Raw genomic sequence first — 26,117 nt, forward strand, 5'->3', positions numbered from 1 at the left:
AGACAGGAAGACAGGACCATGTCGAAGGGCCCCGGGCCCGGCGGCTCCGCAGCTTCCTCGGCGCCCCCGGCCGCTACCGCTCAGGTGCTGCAGGCGCAGCCCGAGAAACCGCAGCACTACACGTACGTAGAGCGCCCCCCTCCCGCCGCGCGCGCACGCCTGACGTCAGCGGCCAGCGTGAGTCACGCGCGCAGGGAGAGCGCGAGGCGGCGTCTCCCTCCCCCCCCCTTCCTCCTCCGGCCCGGCCCAGCCCGGTTCCCACCTGCTGGGGCCGGTCCCAACCACCTCCAACTGCCACCAACCTCGGGTCGGGCTGCGGGCGGGAAACACGGGGCCGGCCGCCGAGTGGGGCAGGCGGGAGCTGGGGTGTGGAGCGCTCACACGTTAGGGCGGGCTCTCGAGGCCTAGCCGTGCCTCCGACCAGAAAGCCACAGGAGCGGGCATTTGGGGGGCCTGGCCATTCCGGGAGACGACCGAGATGAGTGCGACAGCCGCCCGCCGTCGAGCCTCCGCTTCCTGACGGGGAGCGCGACGGCCTGTCGGGAGACCCCGCGCGTAATGTGCCCAGGCGGCCTTTTGTGTCCCGAAGGCCCGGATGTCGGCGTCGGTGGTAGCCACCTGGCTTAGGTTCGCTTCCAACAGATGACTGATAAGCAAAGAGAATCACAGGGCGCCACCCCACAGGGACTCATTTGGCCCGACCCGACGTCAGGGGTCCCCTAGAGCAATGGGGGTTCCGAGTGTGCCCGCAGGCCCCTGAAATGAGGGGTCCGAGGGAGCCCCCGTGGCTAACACTTGGAGAGCCCAGAAGATGGAAAAGCGCTTCCTTGGGCAATCTACCGGAGTCCAAGTATAGGTCTCCGTATTTTGTTTCCCCCAACTCGATATTCTCTTCAAGCACGATAACTCACGGAGCCCGGCGTGGTGGGAGAAAGAAAAGAAAAAAGTGGTGAGCCCTCTTGTTAGAGCAAAAGCTGGTGTGCCCTTTCCCCTGATGTTCGTGGGCACCTCATCTCCATGGGGGGTTCCCGAGTGAGGAGTAGAGGAGGACCCCCGACCGACTGCCCCTCAGACCCGCTGGGGCTTGTGGAACCTGTGGGCCTAACACCCCCAGGATGCCAGCTGGCGAGCCAAGAGCAGGAAGCGTCTGTAGGAGAGAACTGAAAAAGGAGTCAGGAAGAGGGTTCTCTTGGTTGACATCACCTACACCAGTGTGGCCATCAGAAAAGCCATTGTGGAATTGGGGCATCGATTGTAGGAACTGTATTGGTTTCTCTGGAGGCCCCTCTCTCTGCCACTGACCAAAATCCGTGGAGGCTTTTCCTTGACTGGTGGTTGGCGGGAGGCGCCGGGGGAGGCCGACTCAACTGTTGACTATCTGGTTGATGTGCTGTTGTTTGCTGGCCATTTCCGCAGCCCTTTGATTGGTTTCGGGACATGGTTTTAGTTTTGAGAAGGGCGAGTTGAATGATGTCTTGCCGGAGCAGCTGTGCCATGCTGATTTGGAAAGGTGGCAGGGATTTCAGAAAAATCTGCCTCACCTTTTGAGTTGTGTGAATCTCATTTTTAGCAACCTGTGTTTACCAGTGACCGTGGTATTCAAACCACGGCATCTGTAATTGGACCGGCCTTCTGGTCATTTTGGAATTGGCAGATGGAGCAAGCCAACTCAGTGTTGCTGTGTTTGAAAGCCATCTTTCGATTCCCCAGGTCTCAGCAAACCAACGGGAGTCGATGAAATGACCAAGCTTGATGGAGGTGTAGGCATTCCTCTCAGTTTTGCTCATCTCTGTGTTTTTTGTTGTTCTTATCTCTTTCTCCTCCAACATCAGAGCCAGGTGTCCATTGCCTGCCTTTGTAGACGGGCATTCGGAAGCTGTGGGCATCTGGAAAGCATCCATGCTCTGGCCATCTCAGGTCTGAGGAGCAGGAGGATACAGACAGTGGCACCTGTTTGGTGGCTCCAGTATTTTATTTTTGGTGGTGAGCCCATCTGTTGTTGGGGCAGCAGGAACATTTTGATTTTGACTTCAATCAATAAAATTTGGAGCTGCTGAGCATGTTTTTTTTTTTGTCCATTCTCCCCAAAAGCAGAACTGGCTCCAGTCTGAACATGGTCTGAATCTACTGCACCGAACACATTGTTGAGTACAGAATGTAGACCTCTTTTAAGGAAGGCTGCATTTTTTTCCCCACCTGTCATAAAAGTGGACTTGGGCGCACATGAACTGCATGGCATTTGTGGGTTTTAGAGATCAGAGAGGATGTGGTGTGCAGTAGCCTGGCAGAAGCTGGTGTTGTCGTTGTTTCTCACCCATAATGGCAGACAAGGCTGGAAAACACAGCTGACTCCACCAAAGGCCAAACTTGCCTTCTGGGATGTTTGCCTGCGGTTCTTGTCCTTTACTCTTGTGCCACAACCCAAGTATTGGAGTTGGAGCCTTCCTGTTCCTAAGCCAAGAGGATGGATTATTCACGACACAGCTGGAAGGAGAAATGGTTTTGATGGCATTTTCTCCTCAACTCTTGAACAATCTTGCTTTTACGGTATTTTAACTTGCTTGAAGCAAACCGGTTGTGGCAGGCACTTGAGCTAGGCCTGCGGCCTACACCCTCTTAGGAAACCCTCAACTCCTATCTGACTTCTCTCCCTTATACAGCTCCGAGTAGCAGTCAGATGATTATATGTATGCATTAATAATCTGACAACACAAGAGCTAGATGAACTCTTGGCTTTTTGTTAGACAAAAACGGAGTTTAACCCAGCTCTCTTCAGAGAAAGTCCACCTGGTATATGATAGGACTTTTATAACTCACTGTAGAATGAGAACACCTAGAACTATACCTCTGAGTTTAGCAAATGTTTGGGGTTTTGTTGCATGACATATTAAAAGTTTACAATGGGAGGAAGGTCACAGAAAAACTGCCATCTATAGAGTTTGATCCCTTAAGAGGGAGTATACCCCGAGACATTACATTGTTTTTCAATTCCTGCAATTGCAGTTGATCCTCAGGCTATTTACTCCCCTTAAAAAGAAAATGAAATTCACAGAAATTTTTGGAGATTTCTGGCAACCAGATAATTTCCTTTAGGTAGGAAATATGCTTCCTTCCTTGCTAGGCTTATGATATCTTGCTCATTACAGCCTCATTTACACCACCATCCGTTTAACTTGACTATTTCCTGAGACTCTAAACAAGGATAGCAAAGCAGTGCTTCCACAGATAGCGATTCTGAAGAAAATTTGTGTATACACAACGTGAGTGCCATGAACGTTACTTGATTGCATCTGATTGTGTTTGGGGAAATCTAGGAAATGAACCTGTACTTAAAGTGATCATTGCAGGTTGCCGTGACACTGTAAACAGTAGAGCACAGCATGTGTTGCGCACCAGAAGTTATTGGAAGCGTTACTTAGCAACCCCAGTGAGGATGAGGGGAAGTGTCCATAAACATTTATTTTGTATCTCATCCACTTGTTGATCAAAGAAAGGGAATTTTCTTCCAGGACAGAAATGAAGGGCTCCCCGGGGGCACTCCATCCAGGCCACAAAATGGCCATTACTCTATGTGACAGCACCCCGGGCTAAGAGTAGTCTTAAAGTTGAGCGCCTAGTTGGTATTTGCTATAATCTAAACTAACGAAGTTGAGATTTGCTTAATGGTTAAGATTTTGTGTTTTGATCCAGCTATGTTAGATACTAAAGAAGGCTGCCCCACAATCCACATGCATCTGCTTTGCCTGATGGCTTCTGTCAACCTCCAAAGACTGACTTACTGGTGACACCTCTGAGAGCACCACACTTAGCGCAATCCGTCTTGGGCACACGCTAGGAAGGAGCGCCTTCTGGACATAGCACCTCAGATAAGTGCACAAAAGCAAGACACCCTCGTGGACTTCCTCCTCCCGCTCTCCACACCCTGACGCCTGAAGGTGAGGCCTCCTTCCTGTGTGTTGTAGAAGCCCTGAGCACGCTTAGGTCACTAGATCTCTGCCACTGGCTGAGGCGCACACACCTGCAGCCAGGCTGGCCTGACCTTTGCAGACCCTCGAAGTCTTCCTCATGGGGAGAGAGCCTTGGTCTAAAGAGTGATGGGACTCAGACTGCCTTGAAAGCCACAATACCTTAAATGGTGCATTGATCTAGCGACTGTTTACCAAACCGGGCAAGAGTTGATCAAGCTTTTTGTTATTTTTTAAATCTAGCTATGCTTGAAACTAAAGGAGGATAGTAGTAGTGTTTTGAAATTACAAGTGTGAACCGTTAATAGCTAATCCTAGTAGATTCTCTTCCCTTCTTTGAACCTCTTGGATGAATTTGGGGCACGCTAATGTGTTATGTGAAGATGGATGTTGAATGTGAGTTTGCCTGCTGTTCTCAATTAATATTTAGACACTGCATTAGCCTAATTGCTAAAAAAATGCTAAGAATTTGAGCTTAGTCTCCTTCCAGACAACATAGCTTTCTTGTTTTCTCACTATATAGATGCTCTGTAGATTCGCCCCAAGCCAGCCATCTTGACATACCTGCCTGGGCAGCAGAGAGCTCTGGAGAAAGTATGGGTGAAACGATGCTATGGTAATAGGTACGGGGTTTCTCTGTGGGCTAAGGGAAATGGTCTGGAATTAGCTAGGAGTGATGGTTGCGCAACTTGGTGATTATGTCCTACAATACACTGCAGCGCACACTGTAAAGGGTCACTTGTAAACAAAAGGCTAGAGAACAACCACCGTACAGATAAGCCCTTCCTACTGGAGAGGGAGGCCTGCGGTCCCCAGGGCTCAGCAGCCAGGCTCAGTGGGGGCCCGCCTGCAGTTTGCGTAAAGCTCTTGGCCATCCCGTTCCAGCCTTCGCTCACATGGCTCAGCACTCTGGTCAGTCTCGGGGGGCTGCCCCCCACCCCCACCCCAGGTAGCTCTGCAGGGGTGCTTTTTGAGATAAGAAATACTTGCTCTCAGCACGTTTGAGACTCGCAAGTGGTTGGTAGTTGTGCCCTAAATTGTCTCAAGATTTAAAATGAACAAGCAGATTGGCTCTCGTGAATTGTTCCAATGAGCCCTGTTGACATCTGGGGGTGGGAGGTGGGAGAGGGTGCTGCCCTGCTAAGCAGTAACCAGTTCTGTTCTTGAAGTGTAGTGCGAGGGTCTTGAGGCTCACATGGGGTCTTTCTTGGAGGACCAGCCATGTGGTTTAGGCTGTACTGCCTTAGTTCAAATAATCACAAGGGTTTTTATTATTCTCCTATAAGATCCCTCAACTTTCACTCCTTTTTTCTTTGCCAGTGTGTAGAGTTTGACAGCAGTATCGAGCTGAGGAGGAGAAGATGGAAAGGAGTCTAGCAACTTAAAATCTCATAGCGTTCTCTGTGAGGTGACCTTTCTCCTGTTGGTGGCTCAATCTATTTACGAGAGAAAGAAGATGCTGAGGTCTGGGACAGTGTCACTGGGTCATGTCTGAGCTTATTGACCGTTTCCCCTTTTCCATATTCTTACGATCATTTGCTTTATGTGTTCGTACACGGACTCATTTGTTTTGTTTCTTATTGAGACATAAAGTACCACATGGCCATTGGAAGTTCTGATGAAATAACTTTACGCCTCTGTCCTAAAACAGTGGCCTGCCCGTAAAACTTCAGAGAGAAAGTTGATGAAAACTCTTGTTGTGGTGTTTTATGACTTGAAATTTCAAGTACTCCTTTTTATCTTAAGCGTTTGTTAAGTTTGATGAGGACTTTACAGCTGACCTTGATGTCACTCCGTGGCAGGCTTGTGGTGGCCTGTCACGAGTGGACCTGCCGGAGCAAACTTGTGCAGACCTATCAAGAGCTGGAGATCAGTGTTTTCTCCTGAAGGACAAAGTAGCAACATTTCACTCCCTAACCGGAGTACACTTGCTAATGAACCCATAAATAAACATCCCCTAGCATGTCTGAAGATGTCACTTGGCTGTTTTTATTGTAGTGCCTTCTCACACAGACGGTGCTGTCATTCTGGCCTGCCCAAGCCTGCTCCCTGATGTCCTCTAAACGACTTGGGAAGAGCCTCTTAGGCTTAGCTGGTATGACCCTTGCTTTTCCGTCAGCGTGACCCCTGAAAGCTAGTGAAGAGCCAGCCCGCGCTGGCTGAGAGCCCAGGCCCCGGATTGCCTGCGGCGCGTGAAGCCCAGCTCTGCCACACGACGAGGTGTGTGATCTTGATCGTGGCAGGCGGCTTCCGTCTCACCGTCAGTTTCCCAAGGACACCAGAACACCTGTCTCAACAGGTGGTGAGGAGGGATGCTTGCACCCCTCTATGTAAAGTGCTTATTAGCCCCGTGTAAGTATTATCCGCATCAATATTTGAACAGTCTTATTTTCAATTACACTGCGTCCTTCAGCCACCTTCGCCGGATGCCCTTTACAGCTGCATCTGAGCTAAATTTGACGGTCCCGCTCACCGGCACACCGGTCAGTGTCTATTCATAGCAGCCCCCAGGGCAGGGGAACCTGCTCCACCAGGTCTCCAGGGCTGGGAGTCCTCCCAGCAGTAGGTGGCCGCATCCGTCTCCCGAGGAGCATTGGGGAGTTTGAGCTGCTGTGCTCCCGGGGCCTCACATTTTGTAAAGCCCCCACCTCAGTCTGTCTCGAACAAGACTCATCTATGTCTGCTCTCAGAAGACCAGATGCTTTGTTGTACAAGGTAACACAGTAATCTAGATGGACATAGTAAAATGTTCATAAAACTAAAGGTGTTTAAGGTGGCTGTGCCAGAGTGAATATAGGTAAATTTTGAATAAAGACAAGGTTTTGCCTAATTTAGGGGGAAAAGAAAGAGCTATGTTCTACAGTGAGGTGAATGGCCCCTACATAAACTTTTTCTCCTCAGCTTCAACTCTTAAGGTCCTTAGGGCAGGGGACAACTACAGAAAGAAGGGGCAGCAGAAACTAGTTTGCACACCAGCATTGTATCATCTGGGGCTCTTGTGAGTTCTTGGGGCCAGGACAGCTCACAGGTGTCAGCTCATTTCCACTGAGCCCCCAAGAAGTGGGCTAATACCATTTGCCACGAGTGACTCCCCACGTTACAGTTAGGTGACTGTGGGTTCTTGTACATGGGTCTGGGCATTAAGGTGCGTTAACTGCCTCTGAGAAATCTTCTGGCCAGAAAGCTTTTTCTGTCCACGCTTTGGCTAATGACCAGTTACAGGACCAACGCCTGACCTGAAGTTTCAGACACATTCGGAAGTTCTCTGTCTGTCTGAAGAATACTCACTGTCAAGGCGCCAGTGTTTGGAGACTGTTGTAACCCTGTATCACCTCAGAAGATGTGCACCCCAAGGCCTCGTGGCTATAGAGCAGTTTATCAGAATCCAAGTGTTCGTCAGTGTCTAAGTTTTATTCGACCTTTTTAAAAAAGTTTTTTTAATAACTCCCACCTGTGTGGTTATTATAAAGTTATCGTTTCCAGGTCATGTCTGGTGTCAAACCATAATGTTTATGTCTATATGAATATTGAATCTGCTGGTAGCTCTGGTTCTTCAGAATTGGAAGATTTCCATCAGGCAGGAGAAATATGCACATGATCAGACATTGTAGACAGGGACATCGTCTCCAAGTTAAGGTCTTTTATTCTGAAACTTAAAAATGAATTTTTTATAAACCACAAACTAAACTCTGGCTAATTTGGCTTTAGGAACATTTTACAGGGAGGAAAAGCAGTAGGCAGTAAGTTAAATAAAACAGTGTCATAGATAAGTGCGTTTTGGTCCTTGGGATGCTATTACAGAATCTTCCATGGTAGCACCTCCCTCTTTGGGCATTGAAGGATCCTGATACATTGTTGTGAATTTCAATAAAAGTTACTTAGAAACAGGCCCAGCTCCTGTGTTTCAAGGTTCCATTTCCATGATAAGGCTCATATTTGTTTAAAAGATGACATCCACATAGCCAAGAACGGCCGTCCTGGAGTTGAATGTTGGTGCTGGGTTTAGGATGTGGGCAAGTCTGTCAAGGTGTCGGTTGCTGCTGGTTACTATGCAGGCGCCCCACCCGAACAGGTGCCTCCTGGTGCTTGAGAGCCCATCGGGCCCCTCCAGCTGTAAACCCAAGCCCATGCCTTTCTCCCAGGCTGAGGGGCATCTGGATGGACCTGATGTCAGTCAGTCCTCCCTTCTTGCTGGGATTCACCAAGTCCTCAGCAGGCCCAGTGGTGCAGCCCCAGCCCCCTTGTTGGTTTGCCACTGTCTCCACAGGCCATCATCTGTGATGGGACCGTTCTCTAGAGTGTCAAAGCCAGGTGGTACAAATCCTCAACAGTTCCTCACGGGCCAAACATCTGCCACAGTTAAAAGAGATGGACCGACAGCTACACAGCCAGTGTAATCTTAGAGCAGAGCAGACTGCCTGCCAAGCTTTCCCTAACGGCGTGGATTTCTTTCACTGCTAGCAAAGTGTGAGAGAGAGAGAGATGCATGCTGGAAGTCATTACAGTGAGCAATGAAAAGACATAGCAGCCAGTGAAATCACCAACAGTAGAGAGCTTTCCTCCCAGGATTTCTCTGTGTGTGGTACATACTTTACATGTGTTCGTGTAATGTGCCTTTGGTTTAACTTGTCCTAAGACCCCTTAGCTTTTGGAGGAAATGGAAAAAGGACTTTGGTTCTTTGGGAGTGTTCTCTGCCTGTTCCTCAGAGCAAAGCCCCGTCCAACCAGCTGGCCCATTGGTGTTTTTTCTGCTCTGCATGTGGGGCCAGTGGACTAGATGTTATTGCCCAGAGAGTGGGACAGGCTGAGCAGACGTTATATGGACGGAAAGCAGAGAACATGCTGGCTTTGTAACTGCCTGGAGAACTCTAGAAACATCTGGCGACTTATTTGCTAGGTTCATGGACAACTGCTGTTTAACAGCTCACATCTTTTTATGCTGTTGCTTTTCCTCAGCGAGCCCTGGCCTTGGGCTACAGCCCCGAGGCTCCAAACAAGGCAGCCAGTGCCACACCTGCTGAATTCCCACAGTGCAACGTTTCAAGGGAGAGGCGGTGACCCAATACCATTGGGTGGGCCAGGGGACCCCTCAGGGCAGCAAAGCAGAAGGGTGTTCAGATCAAGGGGGCACTGTGGTGGAAAACGTGCACTGGAAGGCAGTCTGATGTTTTGGGGAATGCCAGCCCTGTAGAGCCGCGTCAACAGACTCTGGCCTTGATGTCAAATTCAACCACCACCTGCTTTCCCAGTGTACTGTAGTTTGTTTTCATGGTTAAACGGCAAATCAGGAGAGTATTTCAGGACACACGAAGTTTTCAGTTTTCCTGAATTTCTGTTGGAGCCCCTTGAGCGCATTCCCGCTCGGAGCTACACGGCCGAAGGAAATGTAATTGAGACCTGCTGCAGCGTGTGCTCCATGTCCCAGGGACGCAGTTGTTTCCGGGCAGGACTTCCTGCGCCATGTGCTTGCTGTTCACTCTCCACCCCAGTGCGGTCCTCCCGTCGGGGGTGGGTTCTCTCGCTGTCTGTCAAGTCAGAGGCATAGCGCTGGTTTCTTGGGCAGTGACTCTCGCTGGGCTGAGCTGCCAGGAAAGCCGAAGTCAGAAACATGGGAACGTGTAACCAGGGACCGGACCGGCACAGTGGATGTTCTTCTCGGACCTCTCTCTGAGTGCTGACCTGTTAGCCAAGCGAGGAAAGCCCTTGCCCCACGCCCAGTTGATGGACTAGTGTTGACTGCTGCAGCTCAAGAAGCCCAGCCCCAGAAAATCTGAGCCTTCGAGGCCACCAGCCTTTGCAACAAGATCAGGACACCACATCCACAGGCAATTAGAAAAGTAGCCCGATGATTTTGTGTGGTTTCCCAAGGTGCTGATGAGTCAGCCTGGGTTTGGGTTACCATGGTTCCGTACTGTGGCATCTCAAAGTGACAAAATTGGCCTACGAGGAATAGAGGTGCTGACAGGTGCGAGGACATGCAAAGACAAAGGAAACCGAATCCAACCTAATTGAAATGTCACGGTTGACGGTGTGGCGCAGGGCACATGAGTGGACAGACTGACGAGGCTTGGGGAGAGGCAAGGGGCTTGAGCCTATCATTCAGTGGGTCACTTATCAGCAGGTGCTCTGTGGGACGTTTTGTCCCCTTGTTACCGACTAGTGTCACCAACTTTGGTCTCTCGTGGGCTTGAGCATGCTTGGATCCCTGCGTTCTGGACAGAAACAGAAGCAGGATATCTTGACTCGCCTGCTCGCAGCAGATGGGTGTCTTAGTGGTCAAACTCAAAGAACTCCCTGCCACACAGCGACCCATTAGGACAAAGTAGAACAGCCCTGGCGAGTTTCCTAGTCTATCTCTTGATGGGAGTCGAAAGCCTCGTCTATCCTGCTAGCAATGGTAAAGTTGTTTGCCGTTCTCTGAGCACGTTGAATGGCTCTGGAAGTTCACCGTGGCTGCAGACTTGATACTGTTTCTGGGTGAAGGCAATGTCACATTGGGTAAAAGAGATGCTGTCATTTTGGCAGGGATGACTCTCCACAAGTCATGTCCAGCCACTTTCTGTACATGTCCTGTACTGTCAGAAATTCAAGCCTGCAAGCCTGTTAGGGAGAGAAGTTTCCATGTCTGCACTGGTTCTAACAAGCCAAACTCAAGTGCCATTGAGTCGATGCTGATTCATAGCAACCTTGTAGGATGGGGTAAAACCACCCCTATGGATTTCTTAGATGCAGCTCTACAGGAGGAGGGAGCCCCATCATTCCCCCAGGGGTTTCCAATGGCTGGCCCTGTGGATACCATTAAGCTACCAAGGCTCCCCTGGCTTGGCGTGCATTTTTTTGGTCTTCGGTGTATGCAAAGAAAATTTCCCTATTGCAAACTCCTAGGGTTAAGGAGTTTCCACCTTATCTCTGGTAGAAAGTGATTAAAAGGCAAGTGTGGGGACAATAGGGACATTCTGAAACTGCCTCCCAAGCAACAGATAAGCTCCCCTGAAGCCTTATCTCGTGGGCCAATAGCATCAGTCCCTGGATGAGGCATGGTGAACAGGAAGATATTGGGACCGAGTACACCCAGAGGCACCTAAGAAGAGCTGGTGATCTAGCTACCCAAAATCAGCTCTCGAAAACCCCACAGAGCACAGGTGTACTAACAGACGGGGTCCCTGTAAGCCGGAGCCCCTCTGGCTGAACAGTATGTTCCTCTGTGTGAAGACATTTTCATAGCGGAAACAAGCTCACGGCAGTAAGCATGAAGAAAGGAGGATTTACAGTCTGTTTGGATGAACCCTAACGTAAACCCACCGTCGAGTCGATTCTGACTCAGAGTGGTCCTATGAGACAGTGTAGAACTGCCCCCACGGGTTTCCGGGGCTTGTAAATCTTTATGAAAGCCCCCTCTTTCGCCTACAGAGCATCTGGCAAGAGTGTGAACCATGACCTTTGGCCAGGAGAGTGCTTTACCTGTTGCGGCAGAAGGGGTCCATTTTGAGGAGTGGGAGCCCCAGTTGATGAGATGCTATGCCACCCCCACCAAATGCATTCCCATGAAAACACAACTGTAAACATGATCTATAATCAACTTACTTTGAATTTCCTTAATAAAAGTGGAAATTTGGCTTTTTTTCTCTTTTTATAAGTGCCTACGTAATATTTTGCTGCTTGATCCAAAAAGTCTCCATTGCCTCTCTGGACTCGTCACAGAACAACTTTGCTGAGAGCTCTCGTGTGCTTTGTTGGCTGCATGAGGGCTTAGAGGTGGGGCCCTGGGCATGGCTCTAGAAGCAGGCGGGGGACTAGATGTGAATTAAAACAGCTACAGCAAAGCAGCCACAGCTTGCTGTGTTACCACGTGTCCTATGTCCACTTTCTCGATTAGTTTTCTGTTTATTCAGTTTGTTAGAGTCCTCATTCTCCCCCTTCTGAAGCAAGACAGACACCCAGACTGATAAATTGGTTGCCACCATTTGAAGTGGGATTAGCTTGGCAAACGAGCTGGTAGCATTGTAGCACTTGATTAACCCCACCGTATAGGAGATGGGATTTTGCTACCGTTTGTTTGATGGGACAAGTGATTGAATATCACGTAGCCAGCCCAACATTTGTTAATTTTTAGAGTTGAGTTAGTGTAGTTTTAAAATGACAGAAAAATCTATGCTCTGGTAGATTTTTCAAAAGTAGCTGCTTGTATTTGATTTAAAGTTCTGGAGAAAGAGTATGATAGTCTTGTGAAACAGTTGAGCAATGTGATACATTATAACTATCTGTAACAATACTGAAAGAAACCCTACCAAAAGGCTGACAGCCAGGGGTGCGATTGAAGGTGACTTTTGCCTTTTCAGTTTTCCAGTTTTTTGAAAGGTAGTGCAGTGGCTTTCATAAAAGGGTCATGCACTTATAAATAAGCCATCAGTAGGGTAATTAAGATGATGTCCTAAAAGAGGAAAAGAAATAGCTTCAATTTCAAGTGGAAGGCATTCTGACCAGTCATGGTGTCCCCAGGCCCTATGGGTCCCTTCATCCTGGTCTCGACTGGCAGACTCGCCCTCTCTGGTGTCTGGGCCTGAGTGGTCGCTTGATTAGAGGGACCTGCTACAGGGACACTGTAGGTCTTCCCTGTCTTGCCCTGTGTGTGGGTAATCCTATCTTGGGGGATTGGGGGACAGTGGCTGGGGAGTCTCCCTCATTTTGTCCCCAGGACCTCCATGGTCCACCGAGACTGGTTGAATGAAGAGTGAGTTTCTTAGGTCGTGTGCTGTCGGCCCTCGGAAGGGAGAGTGGTGTGCTCCCACTGAAAACCTGCAGTCCAGTCTGGGAATGTTGGAAGCGCTTTCCTCCCACCCTTTGGGCTCTGCATTGCCTGGTAGCAGCCAGTTGGAGGGGAGAGAGAAGGGACTCCTTAAGAGGTCAGAGCAGGACAGTCCAGTCTGCCTGCCCAAGGACAAGTTCTGTGGGGAGCGGGCCTCCCACTTACCAGTCTCTGCGTGGGGATGGCAGTCTTGGGAGGCAGCTGGCATTGCCCTTGCTCCTGGATGGAACCCTCCCGCCCACTTCTTCAAGACACTGTTCTTGTCTCTTAAACATTTGCTACCCTGGGACTTCTGACTTAGTCACTGAGTCGGAATTGACTTGAGGGCAGTGAGTTTGGGTTTTTGGTTGTTGTTTTTTTCTTTCGTTTGAATGGAAAGAAGCATGTACATCATTAACATTCAATGCTGAACAGAGGGCTTTAAGAAATGGCTGTCCACTCAAAGGGGGGCCACTTTTAGCTGGGGTAAGGGCTGGGGTGAGATGGTAGGGGTAGGTGCAAGATAGGTTAAGTGGAGGTCCAGAAAGCCTACCTGGAGGTGGTGGCATGGGGGTGGGGGCGGTCTCATTCAGAATTGAGTCCCGAGAAATCAGGAGGCCTGAGTGAGCAAAGGCAGGAAGGTTAAAGGTCAATTTGTTGGCCATCACTGGTTCCTGTTTCCCTGACTGGAATGGAGAGGAGTCAAGAAAGGTGGCCAGAACCCATGTTGGGCCAAACGTGGGGTTGGGGAGCCAGGCTACGTGGTGGCATGCTATGGGGTGTCGAGTTGGCTCTGAGATATTGCCCGGCCCTGCTTCATCTTCATGGTCATTGAAGTGTGTGAGCCCGCCGAGTCCTGTGCTTATTTATTGCTGCTGGAGGTAGGCATTGGGCTGCATTCCCACCCCCCAGCCCCTTTGGCTGCCCACTCCCTTTGAGATTGACCACCTCAGGAACCCTACAAGCCCTGTTTTCTGATGTGAGTGGGACGGCCCCCTGGGGGGTGCTGCAACCACCCAGGGGGCTGAAAGAGCAGAAACCTGCACATTATCCTGGAGGGTGAGCTAGATTAGAGTGCAAAAGCTTTTCATGGGGTGGGGGTGGGTCCGTAGGGGGGTGCTGAGGCTTTTTCCCCCCCTGAAAATGAGGCACGGGCCAAGTAAGTTTGGGAACCCATGCGGAGGGGCAGGAGCAGCTGGAATCAACTGGGCTGATGGGCTGAGTGGGAAAGGCGGAAGGCTTTTCAACAGTGAGGAGCAAACCCGCCAAGTCCTTGGAGGAGAATGTGCAGTGAGCAGGGAGACTGGGTCTCCAACAGGTTCAAGTCCCCAGCTGGGGCAGTGGGGTGGGGATGATGACAGGAGAGCATACAGGACACTCTGTGTCCCAGAGTCTGCCCATACTGGGAAGTGTCCCTGCCAGCCAGCTGAAGCGCCAGGGGGCTCTCTTCTAAGAGGCTGACTGTGCCCCGTGCAGGATGACCCCTCCTAGATTTCACCCCCATCCTAGGTTTTACCTCCAGTCTCTTCCTGGTTCCCCACTGAGGCCCCCAACACCCAGCAGACCGCCTGCTTGGAGGGCAGCCAGGTTTAGCAAATGCTAATCTCGGATCCCTCTGTAGTGGACGCCGAGGTTTTAGCACAAGTGTCTCCCACACAGTATCTGGGACATAGTCATGCTTAAACCCGGGGCACCGGGGGTTCCGTGCTGGGCCGATTGCCTGAAGGTCAGCGCCTCGAGCCCACCAGCTGCTCAAGAGGAACAAGAGGAGGCCCTCTGCTCCCAGAAACTGGGGACAGCTCCACCCACATGCAGATAACACTGGCCCCGCTCCCAACCCTCAGACACCGCTCCCAGTTCATCTCTGCTGGCCGAGGCTCTGAGTTGGTGCTGTGCAGGGAGGGAGGAGCTGGGGACTTCGACAGGGAAAGGCTCACTTAGAGAAAGGCTTTGTGTTCCAAGGACAAAGGGGACAGGAGAGTATCAGGCCCATAGGAGCCCTTGGGATTTCTGCCCCCCACCCCCCTGTGTCCCAGAATGCACCTGGAACCAGAGGAAGGTATCTCTCCCCAACCCCCGCTTCCTCACCCATCTTCCATACTGCTGCTGACCCCACTCACACACATAGGAATGAGGGGCTCAGCCCTCACACCCCTCCCTGCCTTCCTCACCACTGGCACCTCTTCTCCTCCACACTGCCCCACCTGGTCCCCAGAGCACCCCAAGTACACCGTGTGTGTGTGTGTGTGTGTGTGTGTGTGTGTGTGTGCATGTGTACTCCCACTCCTCAAAGGGCAGGGCTGCATTTGTAGCCTCCCTCAGGCCCCTGATGGCTATCCTTCCTGCCTACCCAGGCTCCACCCGAGTCACCAGCAGAAGGAACACGGGGTGAGCTGCCTGTCCCCACATCTTCCCCACCCTTACAAGCAGACTAAGTACGGCCCTGAGTGTCACGTGGGTGGGTCCTGTGACTGGTTTCACACCTTCCGGACCCAGGGGCTTTATGTCAGCTGTCCCCTCTGCCCCTCTTCTACACACAGGCTTCTGAGCCTTCTGGAACCTTTCTCCTCGCTGCTTGTTGCCTGCACTGAGCTGCAGACTGCTGTCCCCTCCCCCATCTGGATCACAGTAGACAAAAATGGATTCCCTGTTCTGTCAGGGGCGGAGTGGGTCTGGGGTCCTCCACTGTCTGGCGCGTGGGAGAGGAGCTTTGGGGGTGTTTTGTTGGTTACATGCAAGGCAGAGGGGAGAGAGATGAAGTTTGGCAGGAGGCCAAAAGGACAAAGGGTGAGCCCCCAAATCCCCAGGTTAGTCAGCACACACCTGCTACTGCAGGTATAGCTGGTGAGACTTAGGGACGCACATGTGGGCAGGGGGCTCTGCAGTGCCCCCCATGATGCCTTCCCGAGCCACTGCCCCAGAGGGTCCAGGGAATGGCTGCTGGGGAGGAGGTTGTCCAGAGAGACTGGTGCCCAGTGCTCCCCTCAGCTGGCCAAAGCCTGCCTGGCCCTCGGCTCAGAGCCCAGTTGTGCTCCTGGGCAGGCCAGGCCCTGGGAGCCAGCAGGTGGGGCTGGGCAGGCGAGAAATCGCAGAAAGTCTGGCAGGGGTGCTTCCTGCCCTTGTCTACGGCCCTCAGCCTGTCAGTGGTTTGGCCAGGGACACCTGGGGCGGGGGGAGCTGCGGAACCTAGCCCCCCGTGAGAGCTCGGTTGGCCAATGTAGCAGGCCACTGGCTGGGAGGGTCCCTGCCCTGCAGCATGGCTTGGGGCCTGATCGGGCTCTGGGGGGGCACTTGGTGACAGGTGTCTTTCTGGGAGGCCTCACCCTCTCGGGGTCTCTGTGCAGGTACCTGAAGGAGTTCCGCACAGAGCAGTGCCCGCTCTTTGTGCAGCACAAATGCACGCAGCACCGGCCCTACACCTGCTTCCACTGGCATTTCGTGAACCAGCGGCGCCGCCGGTCCATCCGCCGCCGCGACGGCACCTTCAACTACAGCCCCGACGTCTACTGCACCAAGTACGCCGAGGCCACGGGTCTCTGCCCGGAGGGCGACGAGTGAGTGCCCATCGCCCGCCCTCGACCTAGCTCAGCCCCTGTTGTTCGTCGGGGTGGGGGTGGGAGGCACTCTCCGATTTCCCCACTCGTGGGAAACCCAGACCCCCACACCACCCATGCAGGCCTCCTAAGGCTGAGGTTTAGAGACAGTTACTGCTTTTTACTGACCCTGAATATTTGAACACAAGTTTCTGAGGATGGACAGCGCCCTCACAGGTGACAGGAGGGTGCTACAGGGCTGGGAGCCTCACTGAGGGACCCTGGTTGACCTTGCAAGTAGACTGCGTCAGCTTTGTACAGGTGGTGTGGTCACCACTAGGCTCATCCCCCTACCCCAACGCACCAGCACTTGAGCTGACGTGGACAGCATTCACCCTGGTCTGCTCACCTGGGGTGGGGGGGCCCGAGGGCATCTCCTCAAGGCAGCTACCCTGGTGGGGGGTGAGGGAGGCAGTCTGGCTCCGTGATGGGCTCCTGGACCTGGCTCAGCGAGTCCTCCGGGCAGGGGCAGCTCTGAGTGACCCTGTGCCGTGTTCCAGGTGCCCGTTCCTGCACAGGACCACGGGGGACACTGAGCGCCGCTACCACCTGCGCTACTACAAGACCGGTATCTGCATCCACGAGACAGACTCCAAAGGCAACTGCACCAAGAACGGGCTGCACTGCGCCTTTGCCCACGGGCCGCAGGACCTGCGCTCCCCGCTGTACGACATCAGGTGGGCTGGCTGGCTGCCCAAGCAGGTGGCAGGGCTAGCAGTCAGCTCTGGGGCCGCCCTCACTCCATCCTGCCCTCTCCTCCCAGGGAGCTCCAGGCTATGGAGGCCCTGCAGAATGGCCAGGGCACTGTGGAAGGCGGTGTCGAGGGCCCGGCGGCGGGCGCGGCCAGCCATGCCATGATTGAGAAGAGCCTCAGTGAGGAGCCTCGGTGGCAAGGTGACAGTCAGTTGCCATCCACCCGCCCTCCTCCAGTCCTACCCTCGCTGAGGGGGCTTCCAGCCACCTCCTGTCCCGTCTCATCCTATCCCCAACCTGCCACTCAGAGGTCCCTTTGGGGCATTGCCCCAGATGCCCCCCACCCTCCTCCATCACCCAGGTGCCCCATATCTTCCCATGAGTTTGCATATGTGTGGCCAGGTGCACTTGTGTAAGGGTATACCCTCCAGGGGCCCTCCCTCCCCTCCTGGGTCTCATCCATGGCATTGGCCTCCCAAGAGTGTCCCTGGCCTGTCAATCTCACCACCTGCCCCTGCCCCTGTGCAGAGACCGCCTACGTGCTGGGGAACTACAAGACAGAGCCGTGCAAGAAGCCCCCGAGGCTGTGCCGCCAGGGCTACGCCTGCCCCTACTACCACAACAGCAAGGACCGGCGGAGGGGCCCCCGGAAGCACAAATACAGGTCCTCACACTGCAGCCACTGTGATCGCTCAGGGGAGCTGGAGGCCAGGCCAGGCCCAGGGGAGACAGGCTGGCAGGGTCCGGGCACATAGGGTAGGGATCAGGAGATTGCGGGATGGTGGGAGCCCTGGTCCTCCCTTGTGGGAAGCCGCCCTTGTGCAGACAGCTCCAGGAATGCTCAGAAAGAAGGGGCACCTTCAGGGGGCCCAGCTGCAGGTGGGCTGTGTGTCTGCCGCGAGAACCAAGCGTGCCCTGCCTGGGGGGCTGCTGGGAGGGAGGGGAGCACGCGGTGTCCTGGAGAATGCCGGGCTGGAGGAGTGTGGGCCCCAAGGACCTAAGCTGCACCAGCCCCTCCCATGCCTACCCTAGAGGCTTACCACACCTGCTTGCCTCGACCTGACTCCACTCTGTCCTGGGCGGGCCAGGTCGTCGCCATGTCCGAACGTGAAACATGGAGATGAGTGGGGAGACCCTGGCAGGTGTGAAAGTGGAGACGCCTGCCAGTACTGTCACACACGCACGGAGCAGCAGTTCCACCCCGAGGTGGGCCCCACCCCCACCCCACCCCCCGACTGGCATAGGGACTCACTAGCACTGCCAGACGGCTTGCACCCTCCCTTGGCAGGCTGAGCCCACGTTGTCCAGGTGGCCTGCACCACATGCCTCTGTGTGGGACCGTGGCAGGCACTTGCCAGCTAGTGAGAGCAGGGCTCTTTCAAGCTCCTTTCAGCTGCCTGGCCCACACTGTAGCCTGGGGGCCGGGAACTTCCCAGCCAGTGTACCCAGGTCTCATCAGGGTACAGGGAGACCTGGGCTGTCCCTGCCCTTGGTTCCACGGAAGCCAGGGCACCCAGAGGAGACAGACAGACCTTAGGAGGCTGCAGGCAGTATGGTGAGATGTCAGAGCCAGCATAGATCCTACCCCAGGGGCCCAGCGGGAGGAGTTTTGGGGGAGGGCCTGGGATCTCGGCCCTTTTCCTGCATTCGGCCTGCCCTGAGCACCTGTGAGAGGCCCAGGCCGGGCTGGCGGTCTCATGGCCCACTTGAAGAAGTGGAGTGGCAGCATGGGCTGCCTTGCCATTCTCGCCATCAGGGAGAAGAAGGTGGTGGGAGAGGGGAACCAGGGAACTTGGTGTGCCCCACGCCTGAACTCCCTGTCTGCTTCCCAGATCTACAAATCCACCAAGTGCAATGACATGCAGCAGTCGGGGAGCTGTCCCCGCGGACCCTTCTGCGCCTTTGCCCACATAGAACGTACGTTGTTACCTGTTGCGCCGCCCTCCTCTCCCGTGCTCGGGGACTCCCTCGGGAAAGGCCAACGGCCACATGCTGTCATACGGATGTTGGTCAGGCAGGGCTGCTTCTGCCCATCCCCCCCAGAAGTGCCTCTCTCCTCCCCTCTCTGCAACTGGTCAAGAAGCCCTTGACTCCCAAGGTCTTGTGATGCAGGCTGCAGGGACTGTCTCCCAGGCTTGTCCTGTCCCACCCATTACCCCAGGGGTCACACATGTAGACACTGCTGACGAACCCTGAGCTTCCCTCCTGAGCGACACGGGGCCTCTCAAGCAGGGCTGCCCAGTCAGAACTCGGGGCAGCCTCGCACGCGGTCCACAAAGCAAAAGCACCAGTGACTGTCGGTGCCATCCCTCTGGAGCATGCTAGTGGAGCACACCGTCGGGGTGTGCACTCACAGAGACATCTCCCTCTCGCTGCTGGGCACCGTCTTGGGAATCTGCTATTTTCCACCCACAAGCCACCAGGTGCAGAGTTGTATTACCCTGACCCTCAGCAGCCGGATTTGACTGTGCTCCGTGAGGGTGGCCGCGACTGTGTTTTCAGCAGTGTCCCCTGGGGTCCAGTGAAACACAAACTCAGGGTCCTTGGGTGGGGGTGGGGTGGGTGGCCAGACCACTGGGACCACCTGGTGGAGGTGGCAGAAAAGCGATTCATAAGCTCCAGTTGGTTCCGGCTCATAGCAGCCCAATACAGGGTTTCCAAGGCGGGAGCAGATGGCCTCATCTTTCTCAAGGAGTAGCTGGTGGGTTTGAACCGCTAACCTTTTGTTAGCAGCCCAACACTTAACCCACAGCCCCACCAGGGCTCCTTTAGCTCAAGTAAGGGGGGTGGGCTGTCCCCCATCTCTATGACCATGGGAAAGCCACCTTACTGGCTCATGCTGGAGGGCTGCAAGTTCACGATTGAAGACAGCCATTGTGTGTATGGAGGGACAGCACTGGCTCGGGAACCCACCAACACCCTGTCTGTCTCTTGTAGAGCCCCCCCTAAGTGACGACCTGCAGCCACCCTCAGCTGTGTCCAGCCCCACCCAGCCAGGCCCGGTCCTGTACATGCCATCTGCTGCCGGAGACGCGGGGCCTGTGAGCCCCTCCAGCCCTCGTGCCCCAGACCTCAGCACTGTATGTGCCAGCCTGGAGCCTAGAGCCTTGTCCCATGAGACTTAGGGTGTTGGGTGGGCCCCCCACCCTTTTAGCTTGTATGGGGAAGCTGGCTTTTTGATTGCCCTATGGGGATCCAGTGTGTGAGGTGTCCCAAGTTTCTGTGGTCAGCCTGGGTGGGGCTGATTGGAGAGAAAAAGCCAGCTGCCATCTCCCAGGAGGGTTCCTGGGTGGTGGTTGCTGGCCCGTGGCTGACAGAAGTGGGCCCAAGCCCCCTTGCCGTCCCTCTGAGGAGCATGCAGGCAGGCTGCCCTCGGCCCCACTGTGCTCCCAACCTGCCCCTCCCACCTGCAGCTCCTCTGTAGAAACAGCAGTCTGGCTAGCCCGTCGAACCTCTGCGGCTCCCCCCCGGGATCCATCAGGAAGCCCCCCAACCTGGAGGGCATAGTTTTCCCTGGGGACCCCAGCCTCGCACCTGGCAGCTATAAGAAGGCCCCTGGCTTTGAGAGGGAGGACCAGGTGGGAGCCGAGTACCTAAAGAACTTCAAATGCCAGGTGAGGACAAGGGGACAGAGGATGCCCCACCTGCGGGGGGCGGGGGCACCCCCTTGTGGGCAGGAAAAGCCCTGAGGGTGACTGGGGACCAGGAGGCCTCTCCTCAACCTCCCCAGGACTGAGCCATGAAGATAGACCCCCGACCCCACCGAGACTCAGCCAGTGCCACAGAGCCTCATAGTGAGGCCCGGCCACAGGCTTCTGTGTCACAGCAGCCCTGGGAGGGAGCCCTGATGGCTCAGTGAAGAAGTGTTGGGCTGCTGCCCCAAAGTTGGGTGTTTGAGCCCACCAACCACTCCCTAGGAGAGAAAGGAGGCCGTCTGCTTCTGCAAGGGTGACAGCCTTAGAAACCTATGAGGCAGTTCAGCTCTGCCTTGTAAGGTCCCTGGAAGTCACAATCCACTCAACGACGGCAGTCTATGTCTGGGTTGTGTGCCACCCTGGTGGCATGGCGGACCTTGGAGAGGAGGTGGAGGAGTCCTAGCTGGGCTGAACAGAAGCCTTCTGGGACTGGCTGTGGCTCTGGGGAGGAAAGGGACAGCTCCCCTGGGTCTTGGGAGGAAGTGGAGGGTATGTGTGCAGAGGGGGAGTATGGGGGGCACAGCTGAGTGCGGCGGCCCCAACCCATACCTCCAGCCTCTGAGTCATGGCAGGCTCAGGTGGACTCCTGACTGGGCCTCCCTAACCATCCCCTTGTGCACCTGCTTTCCTCTCCAGGCCAAGTTAAAACCCCACTCACTAGAGCCCAGGAGTCAAGAGCAGCCCCTGCTGCAGCCCAGACAGGTACAGAGCACCCAGACCTGCTAAAACAGGCCATGCAGAGCCCCAGGAAACTTAAGGGTGTGAGGGCCTAGCCTGCGACTCACAGTCCAGGGAAGAGTGGCCTGGACTGGCTCTCCAGTGGGTCAGAGCAGCAGGCGCCCACCACTTCTGCCCCACCCCTGGGAGCACCTCCAACCCCAGCCTCTCCTGAAGCTTTTGCTCTGCACTCCTCTGCCCACCCCACTCCCACCCACTCCCCGCCGTCTCTAGCTCACCTGAGCCACACCGCTTCTCGTTGCAGGACATGCTGGGCCTGCTGCCCGTGGGCAGCCCCCTGACCTCCAGCATCTCTTCTAGCATCACCTCCAGCTTGGCGGCCACGCCCCCCAGCCCCGCGGGCCCCAGCAGCGCCCCCGGCATGAACGCCAACGCGCTGCCCTTCTACCCCACCAGCGACACGGTAGAGTCGGTCATAGGTAATCAGGCCTCTGGCATGAGACTCACGCCAGCACACGTCCCCCAGCCAGCCCTCCTGGGAGAGGGAGAGCGCCGGGCCCAGCCCTTGGAGCTAAGGGAAGCTGCATCCAGGGGTGGGGCGGGGCCAGTCAGCATTGTTCCCTGCCGTGCTGCAGGATCCACCCCCTGTGCAGTGGACAGCCTTGCTGTTCTGGTCCTTGGATGCCACTGCCCTCTTTCAGCAGTCAGGCGGGTACACTCTGCGTCCTGGGCAGATGGGCACATGTCCCGCGCTAGCTGAGGACAGTGACCCTGTGGAGCACACACAGGGCAGTAGGCACCAAGACCCAGAGGGGGCTCAGGGCTGAGACCCAGTAGCTATAGCTGGGAACCCCCTGTCTAGGACTGGGTTCTGCAGACCGATGGGGAGGCGGAGAGGGCAAGGGTCAGTGGGGCTCGAGCAGGAAGCCGGGGGGACCGAGGCGAGGCCGGGACCTGGGGGTTGTGCAGCCGCCCGGGAGGCCTGAGATCACAGCCTGTTAACTCTGCCCCCAGAGTCGGCCCTGGACGACCTGGACCTGAACGAGTTCGGGGTGGCCGCCCTGGAGAAGACTTTCGATAGCGGCCCGGGGCCTCACCCAGGCAGCATCACCATCGGTACTGGGCAGTGGCCCCAGAGGCAGGGGCGGGGGTTCCCAGGGTCCCTGCCGCCGCCCCTCACTCGCTGCCTTTCTCTAGGCGGCAGCCTGCTGCAGAGCTCGGCCCCTGTGAACATCCCCGGCTCCCTGGGCAGCTCGGCCTCCTTCCACTCCGCGTCCCCGTCCCCGCCCGTCGGCCTCTCCTCACACTTCCTGCAGCAGCCCCAGGGGCACCTAAGCCAGTCAGAAAACACATTTTTGGGGACCTCCGCGTCACATGGATCTCTGGGTAAGGGGCGGCCCACGGAGGAGGCCGACAGGAACCCCTGCGCGGAGCAGCAGCCTCGGCTGCTCCCGCCGCAGGGTGTCCCCGGGCTGGCGGCCGCGGAGGACAGGAGTTAGGGACAGGACTTAAGTCCCTGCGTCACTAGCCCCTGGCTGCCACCCTGGACGGCTTGGCTTCGGCGGCCTTAGTCTCCCCGCTGCAAGCGTGCACGCCCGCGGGAGCGCCGTGACGTCACGGGCGGGGCGGGCCGGGCTAACGCGCCGCCCTCCCGGCGCAGGTCTGAACGGGATGAGCAGCAGCATCTGGGAGCACTTTGCCTCGGGAAGCTTCTCCCCCGGCTCGTCCCCTGCCCTCCTGTCCGGGCCCGGTGCCGCGGAGCTGGCCCGGCTGCGGCAGGAGCTTGAGGAAGCCAACGGCACCATCAAGCAGTGGGAGGAGTCCTGGAAGCAGGCCAAGCAGGTGCTGGCCCCTGCCGCCGGCGTCCACATCGTGGGGCATCCAGTTGGCCCATCTTGGCACACAGCAGTCCTGGGGCGGGCGGGGCTCTGGGAGGATGGAGCAGACACTCGGCTGTGGGTGCCACCCCCCCACCCCCCCACACACATACACACAGGTAGAAGGACCCACCCTGCTGGCCCAACCTCTGGTTAGGTCCCAGGCCATGATCACCCTCTGAATGGCTCTGGGGTGACCCTCACAGGACCCCAAGTCATAAATGCCAGGCTCTGAGGTGGACCATGTGCCCCACCATGGTCCAGCTGCCCCTGAGGCACTGCCCAGAGGCCCACCCTTCCCACTGCCTGCCTGGAAACCTCTGCAGGCAGCGCCAGCCTTCCTCCCCGCCCCCGTACAGGTGCTCCGGGGACTCAGAGCAGGGGGCGCCCTCCTGACTGGGTGCTGTGTGCTGGCCCACAGGCCTGTGATGCCTGGAAGAAGGAGGCGGAGGAGGCCGGTGAGCGGGCCAGCACGGCGGGCGCCGAGTGCGAGCTGGCCCGGGAGCAGCGGGACGCGCTGGAGGCACAGGTGAAGCAGCTGCAGGAGGAGCTGGAGCAGCTGCACGCGGGACCCGACCCGCTGGCCCTGCCCGCCTTCTCCGACCTAGAGGCCCTCTCCCTTTCCACCCTCTACTCCCTCCAAAAGCAGCTGCGGGCCCACCTGGAGCAAGTGGACAAGGTCAGTGAGAGGGCAGCAGCAGCCGTGGGGAGTGGGGGGCCGCCAGGGAAGGAAGTCACTCAGTGTGGGGGTAAGCGGGCTGGAGGGCGAAAGCTGCGGGTGGCCCTCTTCTTCTTGGAGAGCATGCATGGACAGCTGCCCTCCTGAGGGCTTCTCCTGTGTGCCCTCCACACTCCAGCCAGCCTTCCAGAGCAATCCAGACCCCAGGCTGCCCTCTGCCTTTCCCTGGGCCGGCAGTGACCACACCGTCTCCCCACAGGCCGTGTTCCACCTGCAGTCGGTGAAATGCCTTAAGTGTCAGGCGCAGAGCCGGGCGGTGCTGCCGTGCCAACACGCCGTGCTGTGTGAGCTGTGTGCTGAGGGCAGCGAGTGCCCCGTCTGCCAGCCAGGCCGGGCCCACCCCCTGCAGTCGTGACCCTGCGCCCGGCCGCCTGGCCTGCTCTCCCCTAGGACTTTTTAAAGTATATATAGATATATATATATGTATGTATGTATATGTATATGATCCTATATATGTATACATTGTGTGCGTGCGGGTATGCGTGGGCGGCCAGCGTGTGAACAGTGTCTGTGTATATATCTGTACATGGATGTAGACACACACTTTAAAACCGACTTACCAAGCACTTTTTAAAAGAAAAGACTATTTTGCAGCCCCTTCCCCCTTTACTTCCCTCCCTGCAGAGACAAAGCCCCTCCCACAGGCCCTTTGGCCAGGAATCTGTTTTGTGTCTCCTTTTTTATGTAGGAACTAACTATTTTTAACTTCTTTCTGGGCCTGAGCAGGGAAGGGCCTAGGGTGAAGGTGGGAGTACCTTCAGGGCAGGTGGAGGCAGCAGAGCAGTTCCAGAACTCGGCTCCCAGCTGTGAGAGTCCCCAGGATTTCAAGGGTACGGGGTGTGCACTCGGGCGAACCAGCCGAACTCCTAGGCCGGTGTTCTCAACCTTCCTAGTGCCGCAACCCTTTCATATACTTGTGTTGTGGTGACCCCCCCACCACCACCATAAAATTATTTTCATTGCTACTTCATAACTGTAATTTTGCTACTGTTATGAATCAGGCGACCCCTATGAAAGGGTCATTCGACCCCCAAAGGGGTTGCGACCCACAGGTTGAGAACTGTTGTCCTAGGCTTTTTACCAAATGACTGTTTCATTCTAAGGAAAGTCAGCAGGGGCTGGACACCTGGGCCTGAGGTCCCAGGAAGGTGCAGCGAAGCCCAAAGTTCTGACCCTCAGGTTCCTGAGACCTTGGGGTCCACCCTTGGTCCTCACCCTGTACCCCACCCCAGGCCACCTACTAGGCTGGCACTGCCCTCCCTGCCTCAGCTGTCTGGTCCCTACTCTCCTTGCACGGCCCTTATCCCCCTCCCTTTGGCAGCTAGCAGGGCAATTGGTGGGGGGTGGGGGTGGGGTGCCGCCCTGCCCCTGGAGGAAAGCCCTTGCGCATTCCTTGGTGCTCTGAGTGCAGCTGTGGTCCGGTTCGGCCCGGCCAGGCCTGGGATGGGCGCCTGTGTGCATGTGTGTGCCGGCCTGTCCACTGTAGGCAGTGTCTTAGCTTCCATTTTTAAATTGTTGTGTACAGAGAGGTGCCATGGGGGGAGGGGAGGGTGGGAGGAAGGTGGCCACCCTGCTCCCAGCACCGGTGTCTGGAGCAGGGGGGCTGGGAAGGGTCTAGCCCAGCCCCCACCCCCCCGCCCCCGATGGGCTCAGCACCAAAGGGCTTTCAATGAATTACATGAAAACTTTCTCTTTTTTTACGAAAATGCAAAATCAACAAAACTCCAAACTCAATGGAAATAAAAATAAGAACTTGTGGTGGTCGCTGGTTTCCTGGGGGTCTGGGGAGGGGCCCTCAAGACTCCAGGCCCTGCCCCAGGCGGTAATCAGCCCTGAAGAGAGGCCTGGGGGTCCCCGAGGCCCTCCAAGGTGGAGGGGGCTCCAGGGTCCTGGACAGTCGGAGCTCTGCATTCCAGGTCCTGGGGGCGGATGACAGTGCTGCAGGAGTCCTGGCCTGCTATTTCCAGTGTGATATTTAGGAAAACAAAACCACCATTGAGTCAATTCCGTCTCATAGTGACCTTGCCTGGCTGAGTAGAACTCCCTTGGATTTCCAAGACTTACATACCTCTGGGAGCAGACAGCCTCTTTC

At 55.6% G+C, this 26,117-nt stretch overlaps 1 protein-coding gene and 1 long non-coding RNA gene across 2 annotated transcripts; both read left to right on the forward strand.

Moving 5' to 3' along the window:
- On the forward strand, positions 1 to 24,975 carry UNK (unk zinc finger). The gene is made up of 16 exons (XM_004709137.2): positions 1 to 122; positions 16,095 to 16,304; positions 16,844 to 17,020; positions 17,107 to 17,237; positions 17,565 to 17,700; positions 18,125 to 18,242; positions 18,869 to 18,953; positions 19,974 to 20,116; positions 20,450 to 20,650; positions 21,368 to 21,433; positions 21,714 to 21,888; positions 22,424 to 22,525; positions 22,607 to 22,795; positions 23,070 to 23,251; positions 23,708 to 23,965; positions 24,225 to 24,975. Exons 1-16 carry the CDS (start codon positions 19 to 21, stop codon positions 24,378 to 24,380), a joined length of 2,433 nt encoding a protein of 810 aa, XP_004709194.1. The 5' UTR covers positions 1 to 18; the 3' UTR covers positions 24,381 to 24,975.
- LOC123522749 lies at positions 356 to 5,932 on the forward strand. Its single transcript, XR_006680971.1, has 4 exons — positions 356 to 949; positions 3,691 to 3,935; positions 4,489 to 4,588; positions 5,286 to 5,932. It is a non-coding gene; the product is annotated as an uncharacterized LOC123522749 (long non-coding RNA).
- Positions 24,976 to 26,117: the final 1,142 nt, after the last annotated feature.

The sequence above is a fragment of the Echinops telfairi genome, unplaced genomic scaffold (assembly GCF_000313985.2).
Source record: "Echinops telfairi isolate 266 unplaced genomic scaffold, ASM31398v2 ScPeMD7_7458;HRSCAF=8496, whole genome shotgun sequence".
Taxonomy (NCBI): Eukaryota; Metazoa; Chordata; class Mammalia; order Afrosoricida; family Tenrecidae; genus Echinops; species Echinops telfairi.